Source organism: Delphinapterus leucas, chromosome 4, assembly GCF_059928025.1.
Source record: "Delphinapterus leucas isolate spDelLeu-1000000601 "Yukka" chromosome 4, BTC_Dleu_Yukka2, whole genome shotgun sequence".
NCBI classification, from domain to species: Eukaryota; Metazoa; Chordata; class Mammalia; order Artiodactyla; family Monodontidae; genus Delphinapterus; species Delphinapterus leucas.
Window position 1 is genome coordinate 60,041,154 of NC_143132.1, and position 19,258 is coordinate 60,060,411.

Below are 19,258 nucleotides of genomic sequence, written 5' to 3' on the forward strand. Positions count from 1 at the left end.
ATTATGTATGCTAAGTGCAAACAGTCGTCGTGGTGCCTGCATTGACCGTTCAGCTCTGTTCAGTTTCTCTCCTCTTTGAGGTTCTGATAAGCACTCTGTCTAGGTTTGTAGCACCCAGAAGAACGTTTAACATTTTAGTTCTACCCAGAATGTTCTGTTACTCTTGGTTGGTTAGTGGGTCATCCACCAAGGTCAGGGCTAGGTCCCACCAACAACTTCGATGAGTGACACCTCTCCCCATTCTTCATAATGTTCACCGAGTGTACTTTCTTTATCCCATAATATTTATTGAGCGCTCAAATGATAGATGCTGGGGATACAGTGGTGGAAGACAACAGTGAAATTCCCACCTTGTGGAATCTATATTTTTGCTGTATAAGGCACTAGAGCAGTAACAAGAACAAACCAGAAAGCATGCAGACATGGCCACATAGTACAGTGTTAAATCACTTTTGGAGGTTAATACACGTGAGGATTGAAATACTGACTCTAATGCCCTGACTCGGACTCTGGGGCTTTCTTTATGTTCATTTCGCAAAAGCTTGAAGACTGGAAAAATGGAATCAACTGGTTGTTTTGTCAGTTTTTAACAGTTTTCCCTTCAAAATCTGATAGCTTTCCTGACTGGATTAGGAGGATGATTTGGTAATGAAGACACCTAAGTGAACTGCACTCAACACCCAACAGTCCTCATGTCTGTGTTATAACGTCACACAATGTGTGCCAGACACGGTAGCCCTAAAATTACTATCAGTAGGTCCAGGATGAAATTTTAAATATAAGGACTTGGAAAGAAGTTCAGGGAGAAGTGACACGAGATGTTCTTTGCCCTGCTTGTTCATTGAGTGTCTTTCTCCTTCTCGCTGGCTTTTCTCTCCGCTGGCTGCTGCAGATACCAGAGGAGCTACAACTACCAGGAAGTGAGCCGCACCTTATGTCCCTCAGAAGCGACCAATGAAACAGGGCCTCTGGAACAACTGATATTTGTAGATGTCGCATCCATGGCGCCCCTGGGTGCCCAGTACAGACTGCTGGTTACCAAGATCAAGCACTTCCAGCTGCAGTAAGCGGGACTCCTTGTGGCCTTTCTCTGTTCGCTTGTCTGCTCTTCCTGAGCTTGTCTGTGCACGGTCCAGCTTCCTTCCTCCCAGATCAGCACCCCAGGAGGAAATCATCCACTTGGCATATTGTCTTAGCAACTTCTGAACTCTCCTGTACACAGCTGGGCAGCAGGGCCTTAGTCTGTGTAAGGGGGAAGCAGTAGGCGACTGGAGCAGAGCAGAGGGCAGCGCACCTGATAGGTGTATCTGTTCCTGGGCATCTGTGAGGGCCCCCTCCTGTCTGTCGTCCAAGCAAGTGTGACACCCAAGCACTAGTGATGGGTACTTCTGTGTCACTCACCAGTGCCACTCTCCTGAAGGAAGTTTTGGTTTTGTTTTAAGGAAGATCTTAAGCTATTTTTCTTACCCTTATTACTATTCCAGTTTTCTCCTTCTGGTTAGGAATGTATACAGGTTGAAAATAATATGTTATGTGGCTTTGAGTGAAAACTTATGACTGTTTCCTCCTTCTCCTTGCTCTACCATCCTTTGAAACCAAATCAGTCGGGATACAGCATCTCGATTTTTTTTATTAGACATGGAGTATAATAAATTCAGTGGAGGGTATTGTCTCTAAGGGATCTATTCTCTCCCAGAGGGTAGTCGCATAAAATATTGCATAAATCTGTGTGAAAATGTAAACAGAAAGGCTAAGATTATTCCTTAATAAGGCCAGAAACTTCAGGGAGTTTCCTGCCCTATCCTACTCTAAGTTCAAGGCTTCTCAAGGGTTCAAACCATTCCCTCCCCTCTCAGTGTTTTAAATAAAATTTTTTAAAATATGTCATTAAATCGGTCATATTAAAATTTTACTTTGTACTCATCAAAAGTTATCATTAAGAGAACAAAAAGACAAGCCATAGACTAGAGAATATGTTTCCAACACTAACAAAGGGCTCATAGGCAGAATATATAAAGAACCCCTACAAATCAATAAGAAAACACTGGCAAGCTTTTGGCTGCTGTCTGCAGTATCACCCACCCTTCTGTGGCTCTGGCTACTTCTGGGCAAGAATCTTGGAGCCTATGAGTCTGAGCACTGCTCAGAGTGGGGGCTGGCACCCAGGTGGGTGCAAGGTTCAGACTCCGCTTCAGTGAAATAACTAGATTCTCTGGGGCAAAAATGAGGAGATCTCAGGAACAGAAACGATATTTGAGACTTTGACCTCTCACTAGAACTTTGGGACAGAGAGAGAAGATCTCAGAAGGGGAGTCAGTGTTTATATTTACCCAATGAAAATAAATGACATATAAATAGACTCAAATATGCCAAGTAAAAGACTAAGAATATCAAATGGGATTTAGAAAAAAAGAAAACTAAATATATGTTGCTTACAAGAGTACAATCTTTAAAAAGAATGTATAAATGTAAATAAAAAGATAGTAAAAGAAATACCATACTGATACTAAACAAAAGAAAGTTGATGTATTATATCACATTATACAAGATATTCCTTAATGCAAGGAACATTATTAGATATAGAGAGACATTCCATATTTCTAAAATAATTATTTACCAGGAAGACAAATTTAAATTCTAAATTTCTGTGTACCTAGTAATATCATTTCAAAATATACAAAGCAAAACTTGCAGAATGGGAAGAAGTGTACAAATTCACAATCTTTGTGGTAACCTTCTCTATAGCTAATAAAATAACAAACCAAAAATTTTAAATGTATGTACAAGGTTCCCCCACCATGTGAAAGTAGAGTGTTCCTGTGAAACCTTTTATAAGCCAAATGATATTAAGCAAAGAAGCAATTACCTTAGGACACATCTTGCTAACAGATGCACAGAATAAATTGAGATAAGGCACAGAGGTTCCCAGACATAATTCACAGCTATGGTGGCTTGATGCTGAGATGCTGAGTGTTGCTCCAGGGAAGGCGGTGGCAGTGCCACCCTCACCGCTCAGGGTGCACACTGCAAAACAAACGCTGAGCACTGTTTTCGCTTTTCATCTTTTTTCATAAAAGCAAAAATCTTCAGATTTCTTTCAGTTAGTGTAGTTTCTTTTTTTGGCATCTTTATCGGAGTATAATTGCTATTCAATGGTTTTTGGCTGCATTGGGTCTTTGTTGCTGCACGTGAGCTTTCTCTAGTTGTGGTGAGCAGGGGCTACTCTTTGGTGAGGTGCATGCAGCAGTTGCAGCGCGCAGGCTCAGTAGTTGTGGCGCACGGGCTTAGTTGCTCTGCGGCATGTGGGATCTTCCCTGACCAGGGATCAGACCCATGTCTCCTGCATTGGCAGGCGGATTCTTAACCACGGTGCCACCAGGGAAGTCCAAATTCTGTGTATTTTAAAACATCATCATTCTCTTGATTTCTATAGGTTTGTTATGATCATTAAAATAAATTCTTGAATTAAATGCTTGAAAAAAAAAAAGTAAAAGAACTGAAAATAAAATTCAAAGAAAGTGGAAGTAAGTACTAAAATAAGAGCCCAAAACAATGAAATAGAAAGCAAATTAACAATGGACAAAATCAACCAAACCACAGGTCAACTATTTAAAATGACCAGCATTCTTTTTATAATTGTCTTCTAAAAAATAAAAAAGACAGGCAAGCCCACTGGAAAAAAAATAGGCAAGAGACTTAAACAGACACTTCACCAAAGAAACTATACAAATGGTCCAAAAACATAACCTCATCAGCTGTCAGAAATGCAAATTAAAACCATAATGAGATTCCACTGCACCTACCAAACTGCTATACTTTGAAAGGACTGACAACGCAGTTCCACTCCTACTTATATACTCAACTCCTAGATACATAATTGTGCTATTCATTCGAGGAATATCACACAACAATAAAAACAAACCATTTTTGTACCTAACAACGTGAATAAATCTCACAAACAAAATGTTGAGCAAAAGAAGCCAGACAAAAGGAATACACACTGTTTGATTCCATTTATATAAAGTTTAAAAACAGGCGAAACTATTCTGTAATGTTAGAAGTTAGGACAGTGGTACCGTCAGGGAGGAAAGGAGAAGTACACGGCTATGTTTACTTAGTGAGAATTCTTTCAGATATATACTTATGTCTTGTTATCTATATGTTTGTTACACTTCAATAAAAAGATTAATTTTTAAAAAATAAGAATATTTTAAAATATATACTACTTTTTGGCAGCTTATTTTTCTGATCAGAATGTTCTGCCCTATTATAAAGCTCTCCTTAAATTTTCTAAGGCAGTTTATCCTGAAGTCTGTAGCCAGTGGAGTTGCTGATATGAATCAAATATTTATCTTGGTCCTCTCTACACCCCTTGACGGTGTATACCCATAGATACAGATGGACAGATAGATTAATGAATGGTCAGAAGGATGGTGAAGTAGTTACAGCATTTTTTTTCCAAGTCCCTCCATTAATTTTGGTGTAGAAAAAAGTGATGTGATAATTTCAAGAGCAAAGAACCAGCCCCCCAAAAAAGGCAGAAAAAGATCAATTATATGAGTCTCTAGGAGGGAGGTTTGAGCATTATAGTATATACATTTTTAAGGTTCTCCAAGTGATTCCAATGTGCAGCAGAGTTGAGAACAGCTACCTTTAAGCAATTTCTAAATGCGGTGCTTGTGTTTAATTGTGTTAATAACTAAATTAATTTGTGATATTAAACAGTATGGGAATTCGTACTCATAATTTGAAGGAGGTGGTAGCGCTTTACCCGAACAGAGTGCATTTTGAACTTTGGAGAAGCCCTGCATTTACTAACTGGTCTCTGTGTGTCTGACCTGTCGCTGTCACCTGGTAGTAGTGTACTTGAATTCTAGGGCTGGTATCTGTGAGGCTAATTAGACCCTTTGGAGAAACTGAATTCTGTGAAACTGAAGCCATAAGGTCACAACTCTGTGAGAGGGTTATTGAATGATACGCATGTGGTGAAACTGCAAGTCTATTCCCTCATATTGTTTTCTGTTTCCGCCTCTCACAATGTGACCTGACCTCAGCAACCAGACATGCAGAGCATTTCAAAATGCACACAGTTACCAGGGGTTTTATGCGAATAAGATAAGCCCGAGAAGAGATGGTAACTAAGATATATGTGTCTCTTCCTCCCTGGCTCTGGATTGTCCCACACCAGCCTTGCTGGAAACTCAGAAATCCAGAGGACGATGGTAACAGGAAAGAGCTGAGGACTGTGGGGAGATCTGAACTCAGGTATAGAGAGAAACACTGAAGAACTCAAATTTCCCAACATTGCAGTTTCTGTTGTATGTTTTTCAGTGGCAGACTACAAGCGTTTTTTTTTTTCTAGAATCATAAATTTTAAGAATAGAAGGAACTTTGGGAATTGAATCCACTCATTTCATTTTTACAGATGAGCAAACTGATGCCCAGAGAGGTTAAGTGATTTGTCCAAACTCACACAGCCAGGAAAGGCCAAAATCAAAATTAGATTCGACTTCTGACTTGCAGTTCTGAGCTGTTCCCACTATACCATGCTATTTTTACTTTCTGTTTAACACCATCCTCCTAATTTTTGTTGCCCTAAATATGTTTCTCAATTCCATGAAGCATTTATTTACTTAAATCCAGCTTAAAAAATTAACTTCTGCCTTAAAGCATTACTCTGTGCCGTCTTAACTCTCCCCCACCTGCCTCCACACATGCACATACACCAGCTTTGCCCCTGCTCCTTTTCCCAGACCCCATTGCCCTGGCGCTCAGTGCTGCAGCGTGTGAAGTTGCAGACAGGGAACAGCAGGAGGCTGCAGGAACAGGCAGGCACCTGCTCCTGGGGTGGGAGGAGCCTGGAAGGGCTGTTGGGAATTCTCTGGTGATCCAGTGAATAGGACTCCATGCTTTCACTGCCGTGGGCCTGGGTTCGATCTCACAAGCCATGTGGCTCGGCCAAAAAAAAAAAAAGATATCCCCAAGAACGGAAAATGCATGACAGATAGTTTAAAAAGAAAAAGAAAGAAATTTAGACAGCTGTCTATGTTGTGATATTTGTATGGATAATGGATTTGAGGGGGACTCGACTGGATGCAGAGAAATTAGAAGGCTGATGCCGTGGTCAAGATAAATAATGAAATGAACTGAAGAATTTAGAGGTGAAGTTGACAAAGCTTGATTGGATATTCAGGGTAAGGGAAGTGGGAGAGTCTAGGATGACCATCTAACTTGTAGCTGGTGGTGCCCCTAAGAGAAAATGAGAATTTTGAGGAGGGAAGGAAAAGATAAGTTCACTTTGGGACATGTTGAACTTGAAGTGCAGTGCCTGGCAGAGTGTTGAACTTATACAGCACGATGCTCAGGAGAGAGGGCTGAGAGACAGAGAGGCCACTGAGTAGAAGCTTCAAGAAGGCTGGTCCCTATGGTGCCTGAGGTGGAGTTACAGGAGGTAAGGGGAGAAACAGGCAGTACGCAATCCTTGATCTTTGAGATATTTTTGCTGCACCAGGCAGTTTAGACTTCATCTTTAAGGTTATGGGAGCCACTAAAAGATTTTAAGCAACAGAATATCAACAGGTCTGATTTTTGAGATGACTTTAGTAGCCGTGTAGAAGATGAACTGGAGAGGAGAGGGTAGAGGCACGTAGACAAATCAAAAGTTTGAACAGAGAAGAATTAAAAAATTATTAGGACCTGAACATATCATGGTAGCAACAAAGTTGTAAGGGAGAAAAAGAGTCAAGTAATACACATGGGGATAATTCACAAATTCAAAAAATACATGTGGCAGAATCAAAAATATAGTCTTACATGAGTACTTGAAGGCTTCAACCCTCCTCTAGCCTTCTAAGTAGGGATCTTGAGTCTTTGTTTTGAGAGTTTTGAGTGCGATAGCTCAGCTACTGTGCTGTGAAAAGTCATAGATTTTTGAGGAAATGGATGAGTAAAGAGGCTTTTAGACCATTTTGCTGTATGTCATCCTATGTAATGGCCCTTTGGTATTTTGGGGTAGAGTACAGTGATTTACATTGTTTTTCGGGTTTTTTTTTTTTTTTTTTGGATGCTATACTGAGCAAAGACAGTGCTTCAGGTGGGAGCAGGTGCATCCAGGTTACATTTACACTAATAGAATCAGTAAGACTTGGTGAGCAGTCAGCTGTGGAAGGGATAAAAAGGGAATTCAAGACAACTCCAACAATGATGTCACAAGTCAGGTGAGGCTTATCGACAGACGTGGCAGGTCAGGGTCAGGGAAACGGGAGTACATTCCATTTTGATCATATGGAGTTTGAGATGCTTGAGGGCCAGTGAAGTGCAGAAGCCCAGCAGAGAAACACTTTTCTGTGACTGGAGCCCAGGAGATAGCCCTGGGCTGGACATGGAAACTTGTGATTCACTACCATTGTTGTGGTTTTTGTGGCAACTGAATATTTATATATATGGATTTTATGGCAATTATAATATATATAATTATACATATATGAATGAAGATGCATGTGGCTAAGGAAAACGAGGAGATCAAGAACAGGACTGTGGGTCACATTCTCATATAAGGGATGGTCTGAGAAATAGGAGCTCTCAGAAGAAGCTGACTCGTCATAGTCAGATGTGCGGAAGAAAACGCAGGAAAGCAGGGGTCACAAGCCCACGGGAGGAAGTTCTAAGACAGAGGAAGTGGCTCTGAGTGTCAACTGTCACAGACAGGTAAAGAAAATTAAGAACTAAGTCACTGGATTTAGCTACAAGGAGGTGACTGCAACCTCAGGGAGATGGTGGAAAAAGAATCCTGACAGCAGTGGGGAGAGGAAAGCATGAATGAGGGATTGGAGCAGAGCACTCTTTGAAGAGGCTGGTTGTGAAGGAGAAGGATATAGAATGACATCAAAGGAGAGAAATTTGGGGAAAAGAGGGCAATTCTGGGGGGTGCTTTTGTTTGTTATTTATTTTGAAAATGGTTGAGACTAGAGTATATTTATAAACTAAGGAGTAGAAAGGCGGGTAAAATTTATAGGAGAGTTGGATTTTTGTAGAAGCAACGTCCCAGAGGAGGGAAGAAAAGACAGGATTTAGCACATGCGTGGAGAGTTTATACTTCAGCCAGAGCCTTGAGGTGGAGGGTTACAGATGATGGAGGGTTGGGGAAAGATTTGGGATAAGCAAAGGCAGCTCATGACAGATGGCAGTAAGGAGATAACAGGAAATGATACTCTGAAGTCCATAGTCCAAGTGAATAACCAGTGTGATTTCCTTCGACAAAGTGAGGGTTTTCAACGCTCACTGTGCTCTGTGCTGGGGGCTTGCTGTCAGAAGATAAATATGATGCCCTGAATCTCACAGTCCTCTCTGTACTCACCTCAAAAACGACTTAGTTTTTGTCTCTGCCTGTCTTTCGACTTACCCTTTCTTCCCATCCCCCCTTCCTTTTCCTTCTGTTTTATTACTCTCCTGTAGATACTTCTCCCCCTTCTCTCTCCCTTCCCCATGGGCCCTTTTCTCCCTCTTCTCCTGACTCCCTTCCCTGCACACCCATCTCTCTTGACTCCTCTGTTCCTTTTCTCTTTCCCTCTCCCTCAAACTAGCCAAAATGAGGAAACAAAATTTGCTTTTGGGTTTTCTTATTTATTGAATAAACCTTTGTTTCCTGTGTTTAATTTTTTCAAATAAGTCGAAAATTGTGTACTTCCTTCTCTAAAACTAAAGGCGTACGTGTGTCTCAATTAGATTTGTTCTGTTGCTTAATGACACCTGTTAAAATAAACCTTCCCCACCTCCACTGAGGCCCATGGGGAAGGAAACAGAACCTTTCATCTGCAACAGGCACCATGTTTATTTTGCACACACTGTTGGCTCCATGAGAAAGAGAAGACTTAACTGTGATAGTCTTAAAGAAAATAAAGTGTTTTCAAAGTTTGTATGTGTTGTACTAGTAAAGCAAACATAAAGAACAAGAAAAAAAAAAACCCAGAAAATTCCTATCAATGTCCACACATTCAATGTCATAACTGCAATTCAAATGACAGGGGAGAATTGAAACACAAATTGCTGGCCAAAGAAAACTGTTTTCTCCTGGAAATCTTACACTGTCTGTTGCCAGCCAAGAAAATCACTGTCCTCTTTGTTCCCCTGACCTGGAAACAAACAGAATTGAGGGCCCCGTGTTGCCCTGGTAATAGCAGATGACACTCCCCACACGCTGAGAGCCACACACAGCACCGCGGGTCCTGACTCTGGCTGTGGAATCTCAGGAGAACACACACAACTGGATTTGACACCGACTTTGGCTTCTCTAGGTGACTTAAGATCACGAGTTACTAACCATATGTCAGCAGAACCAATCCTTGACTCTGATGATGATTTCTATTGAGAGTGAATATATACAAATTGCAGCCATTGCTAAACTCTAAGCCTCGTCTGCTCACAGCCTGAATTGTTTGTCATTACCTTTAGAAATAGTGCTCAAATTTTATGACTTCTAAACAACGCCTCCAATTATAAACTTCATGCTTAAATGTCCTGACATGCCCTTTCTAAAGGAATCTTTAATAAAAATTTTAAACTATTTAATTTTTATAAAAGGAAAATTAGGAGTGGAGAGAAAGACTCCTTAGCATTGGGGGATAAAGCTGGGGAAGGACCCCAGAAGAAGTTCAGGTTCAGGTTCCCAGAAGTGCAGGTCACACTGGACAGTTGGGATCATGACGCTCCCCGGACGCAGGCACTGAGAGTGCAGTGGGCATGTGTGAGTGATCTTCACAACTAAAAATGAGGCAAGAACCAGAAAGAACAAAAGCCCCAAACAGCCCTTACATGACTACAGAGAAGAGCAAATTTCTCTTTGTTTTCCAGTCTCTTGAACTGTTCACGTATGTTCCTTCCAACAGCACCCTGTGCTACAGATGTATGCTTCCCACATGCTCCCCACACTGTCCTTTCCTCAGTGCTGGATCATTTCTGTCTTTCACAGAAGAATGAAAATATCTAATAAAATAATTCACAGCGAATTAATAATTGGAGAGAAAATAACTTCATTATATTCTTTTGGTGGTATGTGCATTTTAAGAAGGGTCTTAGAAGGCAATGCCTAACCCAAAGAGGACACAACCTTGGAGGGAAATGTAGACAACTGGGGGTGCTTGGGGGGCAGGAAGAGTATGCTCCTATCCCTAGAGACCCTCCCATGGTGATTATCTATCCACCACATTTTTTAAAAAGTGATCTTCTGCCATGGATACATCAAAATTTGGAAGTGCTATCTGAATTATGCAAATGAACCTCAAACCTCCTTTTCCTCTCCCTTTCAGACCACTTCTGACACCTAAAGCCTGTACTTGATTGTAAAATCTTAAGAGAATCCAAAGACAAATGTGTCTATAAAAGTCAACAAAGTACTTACTTGTATAGGTATGACTTCATGGGTTTACAAAGACATAAAATTGATCAGTTCCCCAATTTGATCATTCTTGAGAGTTGAAACCAAGTTCCCATGCAGCACACTTTGTCACTTTTATGGGCCCAGAACTCCTTTCCCAAAGGGTAGGGCTTTCCTTGCATCTAGTTTAAGATTTTTTTTTAATAAACAATTTTTGTTTGCTAACTTATGCTTTTCTTTCACTTTTCCCACTTTCCCCTCTCCCCCTTATATTTCTCAGGACAAATGTTGCCTTTCACTTTACTGCCAGTCCCTCTCAACCCCAGGTAAGTGAAGGGCTTCAAGGTTATCATGATTCTTCCTGTTGGTGTTACCCAAAGAAACCATGGTAGCAGGTAGAGTTAGCATGTGATGTTGCCCTTGATCTTTCACAACATGAGTTATATTTGTACTTTTGGAATGTTGTTCATGTAACTGGGATTTTAGACACACCTTTAACCTTATCACTTGAATTGGTGTAAAATGGGAGGCATGAAGTATTTGCAGATGTTCCTTGGCTCAACCTTCATTCATAAAATTGTGGGCCTACTATGTACCAAGTACAGTGATAGATTGTACTAGGTGCCAGGGATAGAAGGATGAAGAAGAGACAGGTGCAACTTCTGCCTTCACGGACCTTATAATCAGGATGGGGGTGGGGAGACAGAGGATGGAAGACCACCACTAAACAAATACAAAAATAATCAATTGATCTGAAAGTATAATAAAAATGAGACAGATTTTAATTTCTGCAGTGTTATGGGTGAAATTAATTAGTTTCTCCTGTCATTAAGAAAGAAAAGGAATGCTGACAAAAATTATTAGAAGAATTAGATATTTGTGCTGTGCTCTCCATTAGGCCATAGTCATAAACAGACTAAATAGATGAAAACTTTGATTGACTTAGGCTGCTTTTCTGGTGACACTTCTAGCTACCTTCCTTTCTCCTCTCATAGCTTCTGAAAGAGTGAAGTTTATGCAATAGCAAGTTTAAAACAGATTTATTTAATGTCCTGGTATTTATTATAAGTCTTCTGTAGGCTGTAATGCAACTTTGTCAAAAATGGCTTTGGATGTACTGTACTAAAACTGGGATTAACATATTATATGGATAATGTTGTAAATCTGTTACAACCACTTGTGAGCTGGTGAATATTTAACAACTGGTTCTTAGAGTGAAAGCCCTGTTTTGTAGCATCTGCCCATTTCTGCAGTGTAAATACCTCCACTCTGGCGGATTTCAAGCTGCCAGCGTGACGTCATTGAACACAGAGTTTGGAATCGATGTGTACAGTCAGCTCCCCAGACCTGCAAGAGCCAACTCCAGCACACCTTGAAGAGTTAAATTTCCCATCAGTGAAAGCCTCCACAGTGCATATATGCTGCCACCGAGTGACAGAAGAGGACTAAGTCCCATGATCCATTGCCCTCAGAGTATTAGCCACTTAATTCATGAAATATGTGAAAGCACTAGTTACTAGGGGCAATGGGAGATATCTATATAGAAAGGGAGGGGAAAACTTGTACCCCAACTGCAGAAAGAGTACAGTCTAATAGTCCTGTCGAAAGCTATAATAAATATGATAGAAATATCATACTTATTTATTTATAAATATCATTTATTTATTTATTTATAAATATAATATCATTATATTTATTTATAAATAAATATAATAAAAATGTGTGAATGTCGTGATGTACTTTGTAGACTGAAAATCAGTGATGATTATATATTATAGCTTCTTTCAATTTTAAAAAAGTATTAAACACTAAAGCCCAAATAATTTGTATATAAATCACAAACTAGAGTAAAATATACTTAAAACAAACTCATGAAACAAAACAGAAATTCTTTGACATCTCTGAAAGTCTTAACTTTACTCATAACTGTTCCCATTTCGGCCTATATTTTATATCCTCTTCAACTGTAGAAAAAATTTTCTGTTCCTGTAAGTCCACCCAAACTACTGCACATACTCAGACAACCTGAAGCACCACAGTCTGCCTCTATTCCTGTAGATAGAAGCAGGTTACAGAAACTGGATAGATAATCAGGACACAAGATGGTGATTTTTAGACTAAATTCCAGGCATTGCTTTGGATCCTTGTCACTTGCTTCCTTCTGGTAAAAGTAGATTCTCAAGGCAAGGGGTTTATTTATTTGGGGTTTATGGTAATTTAAAGGTAAAAAACGATTAGTAATACCTTGGTATACAGATAAGGCTTCGGTAGATGTCTACAGCTTGCACAAAACCAACTCCTAGAATATACAGGCATATATGTGATGCTCATTACTGCTAATAGTAACCATAATAATGCTTTTGAGTTACAAAGTATGGTTCCCCTAAGAACCATGAACGCCTCTTGGGAATTCCAGAGTATTCACCTTTGGAAGAGCCCTGTATTATATGTATTTGAATCAAGCTCCAAAATAAAAGCACAAAAATGGAGTGGCTTCTTGAGAGTGTTGCCATCTGTTACAAGGCATGAACAGACTTCCAAAAAGCAGCGTTAATGGCACTCTTTAATCTTGAGATGATTTTTTTCCCCTTAAGAAGGCTTTGGATTGTTGAAAAAGTTATATTTTTATTGCTCTGGTTCTCAGAATAAGGTTAATAAAGAGGATGTGGGAATGCAAAATGAAGTTTTCACGGGTTTTGCTTCTCCTTTAAAGTGATAGATTTACTAAAGCCCTAGGATAGGGGTTTGCTTTGTTTTCCTCAAAATTTTAATCGTATATTTCATGTCAAGCTTCTCAACCAGTTTCTATATTTATAACTACTGGGCAGAAGTCCCCTTTCTTCATTATTAGCAACATGTTTAAGGCTTAGAGTTAATAAATTTTTCCAGTGGATTGATAATCTAAGTAGGTAAATAGTGTAACTTTTGTCTATTATAAATGTTTCCTTATTCTGATGATATTGGAGAAATACTTCTGCCCAAAATTGTGAACGTATTTCAGGAGGCTAGATGCAGGGCTTGGTCTTTGAATCTAAATGTCATCTCACTGTATTCCAGCCAGGAAATAGATTCTTTGGCAAGAAAGTCTAGGGGAAGGGTGGGTCTAGTGCTAATTCTTGCCTGTGGGAATGTGGTTAAGATTCTTGAAGAACAGGCTTATCTGCTTTTCAAGGAGGAGCTTCATGTTTCAAAATGACCCCACAGAGGCAAACCTTGTCTCCTGTCACATTTCACATATCTCTAATTCAAAGGGTTGGGGGCATCTTCTTAAGTCAAAATTAGAATGAAGTGTAGCAAAGTTTAGTTGAGAAGGAAAAACCAGAAAAAATGATATGGCAATATTGTATGAAATGGCTCCTTGCTCTTGTTCACTGCTGTGTTCCTAGTGCCTGAGCCCTGCACAGAGCATTTGCTCAATATGCAAGAGATGAATGGCTGACTGAATTACTGGAGGTTTACTGAGATTTACATCTGAACTTTCTGCTTAATATTTGAGGAAACCACCTTATTCATGGGAAAATAGCTTGAGTTTTTGACCATAAACATTTCTTAACATTAACAAATCCTGTCTTTCCTTTTTTTATTCTTAGTATTTTCTATACAAATTTCCTGAAGATGTGGAGTCAGTTATCATTAAAGTTGTGTCTGAAATGGCTTATCCATGCTCTGTTGTCTCAGTCCAGAATATCATGGTGAGTCTTCATAACCTGTCAAACTTCCAATATGGAGTACTATACTGTCCCAGGATAAATGAGAGAGAAGGGTGACCACCATGTCATCCTCATGCTACATATTCCTGACAAAACTGCTAAATAATAAAAACAGTATCTTGTGCACACAAGTGGGCAGTCTGTGCTTGTAGACATTGATCTGGGGAGATAGAGAGCAGTTGACTCCTCACCAAAATAAACAAAGGAAGGAAGGGAGGGAGGGAGGATTATGACAGAGAGCAAGGAAGACCAACTTGTGGGCTGCACAAGAAAAACAGAAACCTGTTTGCTCTATTTTTTAAAATTTTTATTGCGTCATTAGGCCCTTTCTGTTTCATAAGGTGTTAAATAAAAAATGGGAAAGGTGTGATACACTTTAAGATGATCTTTTCAGTTCTCTTTGATATAAAGTGACCTTGACTTCAGAGGACAAGGCACCAAGTTTTAGGAGGACTATTTCATGACTGTTCTGGGGGAAAACTCTTCATGGTTTCTGGCTCAGTAGGGACCCCCTCCCCTGTGATCCAGGTGGCATGTGTGGTATGTATACTATGACATTAGTGATGCTTTCCTTTTTTATCCCTCATGCATGTTACAGTGCCCAGTGTATGATCTCGACCACAATGTAGAATTTAATGGTGTCTATCAGTCCATGACCAAGAAAGCTGCCATCACACTACAGGTGAGACATCGCTTCTGTGGTTGTTATTGTCAATGATAGTGCACAGTTTATAATCAGATCACCTACTGGACCAGTCAGGTTACCTGCCGGATTTAGAAAAACCTAAGGGATTACCGCTCACTGTGTGCCTTGAATCTCTTTCCTTTCTGATTGATTTTAAAACAAAGATTGCTACACCTGAAATCAAAGCCTTGGTGATAGTAGACAGTGCAACTCTACCAGGTGCTCCGTTCCCCTTGGGGAATCTTGGGAACCTGTGATGCAGTGGGACATGTGTCTGACAGATTGCTTAGAGAAGTAAGGGCAAAAGATTCCAATCTACCCAATGGGGGATGCTGGTTTAGGGTAAAGTTTACCTGATCTGTTTAAAACAACTAAACGTATTCTACTAAAACAATATTTTTAATCAACTATCTTTCAATTGAAAAAAAACATATTGTAACCAAAACATAACTTCAACTCTGGACAGAATGGACAGGTTCAAAGGAATATGAACCACATTTGTGCAGAAGTTTGCCCTTTTGGTATGATAATTAAATTATTATTTCAATGGTAATTTTATAGCAAAAATGTACAGACATCATGTCAGCATATTTTCAAAGAGATTCTGTCCCTGGCTTTAGAGCGGTACTTACTTGGAGTACCTGCAATTTGATCTGTTCTCTAGGTAAGGAGATACTGTTTATTGAATAGCAGGCCATGAATGAGGAGAGGTTAATTATAATTTAGGTATCAGACCAAAAAACTTCTACTAGTCAGGCTTTTATTTTTAATGTCTCAGATTCGATATCTCAAATATCTGCCCTTGTTTTTAGTATTTTTTCTTCCTTAGCACATCAGCATTATGTGGTCCCAAATTTAAAAAGACAAAAGAATAACCATAGTAGGAAACTCAGATTTTACATCATCTGGACACCAAATTAATGAAGTGCAAATCACATCAGTACATTCCTACTTTCAATATGTTTGGCAACAAGTTATTACTTCTCTTTTGGACCCATGATTCAGTACTGGGCCATTTTCTCAGTGGGTTAAACATAATATCAGAAATTTGGGGATAATTAAAAAGATCAGAGTTGTATAAATATACTGGACCTTAAAGATTATCTTGTCAACCATGCTTCATTCATGGATAAGAAACTGGGACACAGAGAAGCCCATGTAGAGAAAGTCAAAGCCAGGACTGTAACCCAGGTCTCCTGACTTGAGTCTTTGCTTCCCTAACGTAAATTGTTTATTTAACCGCTGACCGTGTGACTTTTAGGAAAGTCATTTATCATTAAATTTTAAAATAATAAAAACTTAATATGTCCTAAAAAATAAAGTTTATTCAAGAATTTAATATGCAAGTATGAATTATTAAACATAGACTGTTGACATATATTTTATACGGGGTCTACTACAATTCTAAGCACTCAAGTGGGCACCGGACAGATTGAAATCAGAACACTCTATTTACATAATTTCTTGGATATAACAATTATTTTATTATGGATAACCTGGAGTAGATCATGGGAATGTGAGTCCTTTCTAAGGAGCTAGGGAGCAGAGGTGAACTTTACTTTTCTTCTCTTTCCTCTTTCTTTTTGCCCCCACCATTATATGGACTTTCTCCCTTCTTCTCCCTATCTTTATGTCTTGTGCAGAAGAAGGATTTTCCAGGTGAGCAGTTCTATGTGGTGTTTGTGATAAAGCCTGAAGATTATGCCTGTGGAGGATCTTTCTTCATCCAGGGTAAGGAACAGTGAGGAGTATTTGTCTACTTAGAAAAACCTAACAGAATGCAATGGAAAGGAAGCCAAAAGCTCATTTTGGCCCCGTCTGGCCCCTTCCAACCATCTCTAGTTCCCACTAAGTGAGGGTCATCAGCAGTGGCTTGGCAAGGCAGTCTGAGACATACGTGAGAAAAAAATAAAGGGAAGAAAATAATAAATCTCAAGATATTATTGATACTACAAAATGCCATTTAGTGCCTGAATCTTTTCAAAGTCTTGTACGCCCTCAGTTGACCCAGTTGGCCCAGTTCACTCAGTGGGCCCTTTACTCAACAAATATTTACTACCGTGAAGTAATGATCTTATACAGCAGATCGAGGTCCATTTTCAAAGATCAGTTTGGTAGCGAGCAGTAATGGAGCCACTTATGTTTATCAGTAGTCATCATTTCCCCAAGGAAAATTCAGACTTCTCAATTCCCATTGCCAAAATTGTACCTTTCAAGGCAGTAAGTGAGCAAAGTAGGGCAACTTATCCCAATGGCAGGGGTTATGTCAGCTCTTAGTCATAGTACAAGTGGTTATGGGCAGCTACCCACTACCTACCACGGGAAAGGAATAGGCTGTTGATTGAAAACACAGACCCCCCAGCAGCTGATAGGCCATATGTGATCAACACGAAAAGTGTTTACTGTTGAGTGTAACATCGTTCCCTCAGTATTTAGGTGAATTTTCTTCTAATATATTCTTTAATCTCTTAATTACATAGCTCTAGAGTTTTGCCAACATCCAATGTTCTCGGTAAACTATAAGTCCTTTGATGGCCATATAAGAAAAAAACAAATTCTCACTGCCTAGAAAAATGCAAACCAACAGTGCAAGAGTGTTCCCCTTTCTCCATACCCTCTCCAGCATTTATTGCTTGTAGATTTTTTGATGATGGCCATTCTGACCAATGTGAGGTGATAGCTCATTGTAGTTTTGATTTGCATTTCTCTAATGATTAATGATGTTGAGCATTCTTTCATGTGTTTGTTGGCAATCTGTATATCTTCTTTGGGGAAATGTCTTCTTAGGTCTTCTGCCCATTTTTGGATTGGGTTGTTTGTTTTTTTGATATCGAGCTGCATGAGCTGCTTGTATATTTTGGAGATTAATCCTTTGTCAGTTGCTTCGTTTGTAAATATTTCCTCCCATTCTGAGTGTTGTCTTTTTGTCTTGTTTATGGTTTCCTTTGCTGTGCAAAAACTTTTAAGTTTCATTAGGTGGGAATGTAAATTGATACAGCCACTATGCAGAACAGTATGGAGGTTCCTTAAAAAACTAAAAATAGAACTACCATACAACCCAGCAATCCCACTACTGGGCATATACCCTGAGAAAACCATAATTCAAAAAGAGACATGGACCACAATGTTCATTGCAGGACTATTTACAATAGCCAGGACATGGAAGCAACCTAAGTGTCCCTCAACAGATGAATGGATAAAGAAGACGCAGCATACATATACAGTGGAATATTACTCAGCCATAAAAAGGAACAAAATTGAGCTATTTGTAGTGAGGTGGATGGACCTAGAGTCTGCCATACAAAGTAAGTCAGAAAGAGAAAAACAAATACCGTATGCTAACACATATACGTGAAATCTAAAAAAAACCAAAACAATGGTTCTGATGAACCTAGGGGCAGGACAGGAATAAAGACACAGACATAGAGAATGGACTTGAGGACATGGGGAGGGGGAAGGGTAAGCTGGGACGAAGTGAGAGAGTAGCATTTACATATATATACTACCAAATGTAAAATAGATAGCTAGTCGGAAGCAGCTCCATAGCACAGGGAGATCTGCTCCATAGCACAGGGAGATCAGCTCGGTGCTTTGTGACCACCTAGAGGGGTGGGATAGGGAGGGTAGAAGGGAGGCGCAAGAGGGAGGAGATATGGGGATATATGTATACGTATAGCTGATTCACTTTGTTATACAGCAGAAACTAACACAACATTGTAAAGCAATTATACTCCAATAAAGATATTTTAAAAAAAAAAAGAAAAAGGAAAATGCAAACCAAAAATGTAGTAGCTTTCTATTTTTGCAGCTGTTTTCTTCAGATGTCTGTGGCATATTGAGCCATATGATATCAGGAGAAGGGTCAAGCCGTCTTCATTCAAGAAAGGAGGCTGCATTCTCATTTGACTCACCTAGTGCTACCAAAATGCACCCAAACAAAGGCCAAGTTGAAAGTTTTAACCGAAGAGAGTATTAGACAGTTTGAAGGTTTTCACGTAGTTCTTGCTAAAAGGAAATTCAGCAACCAGAGTTAATTCTGGACAGTTTTTAAACAGCTGTTCAGATCAGAGACCAGGAACCTAGTATCTGATCCTTTGTGCTTTGTTCTTTTTTACCAGAAAAGGAGAACCAGACCTGGAATCTACAACGTGCAAAGAACCTTAAAGTGACCATTGTTCCTTCCATCAAAGGTCAGTCTTGTTACTGAGATTCAGTGGAGAGATTCCTATGTCAGGAAGGCAGTCATGTCATTCAATGCTAATGTCATCCTTCCAGAGAAACATCGTAAGAAAACTAATGTTTACCTTAGAGATAGAAGAGAGAATCAAAGCATTTTGCTAAATCCTTTGCAGAAAGAAAGGGAAGTCAATTATGAAGTTGTATACAGGAAGTCCCTCCCCAGCTTCCCTGAGGAAGTCATCACTGTGAAAGGCAGCCATTTATGGACGATGTCTGGGTGACCTCCAATAGCTTTGCTGCTTTGAGTGGAAT

General features: G+C 39.6%; 1 protein-coding gene across 2 annotated transcripts in view; it reads left to right on the forward strand.

The window, feature by feature from the left end:
- SIDT1 (SID1 transmembrane family member 1) overlaps positions 1 to 19,258 on the forward strand; it is an 88,094-nt gene that overhangs the window by 25,998 nt on the left and 42,838 nt on the right. For both annotated transcript variants that reach the window (XR_016392996.1, XM_022552926.3), the window contains exons 3-8: positions 893 to 1,063; positions 10,653 to 10,698; positions 13,963 to 14,064; positions 14,681 to 14,764; positions 16,411 to 16,498; positions 18,886 to 18,957. Coding sequence is in view for 1 of the 2 variants with exons in the window: in XM_022552926.3 (XP_022408634.1) it covers positions 893 to 1,063; positions 10,653 to 10,698; positions 13,963 to 14,064; positions 14,681 to 14,764; positions 16,411 to 16,498; positions 18,886 to 18,957 (563 nt within the window). In the remaining variant the exon portion in view is untranslated. The remainder of the gene's footprint in view (positions 1 to 892; positions 1,064 to 10,652; positions 10,699 to 13,962; positions 14,065 to 14,680; positions 14,765 to 16,410; positions 16,499 to 18,885; positions 18,958 to 19,258) is intronic.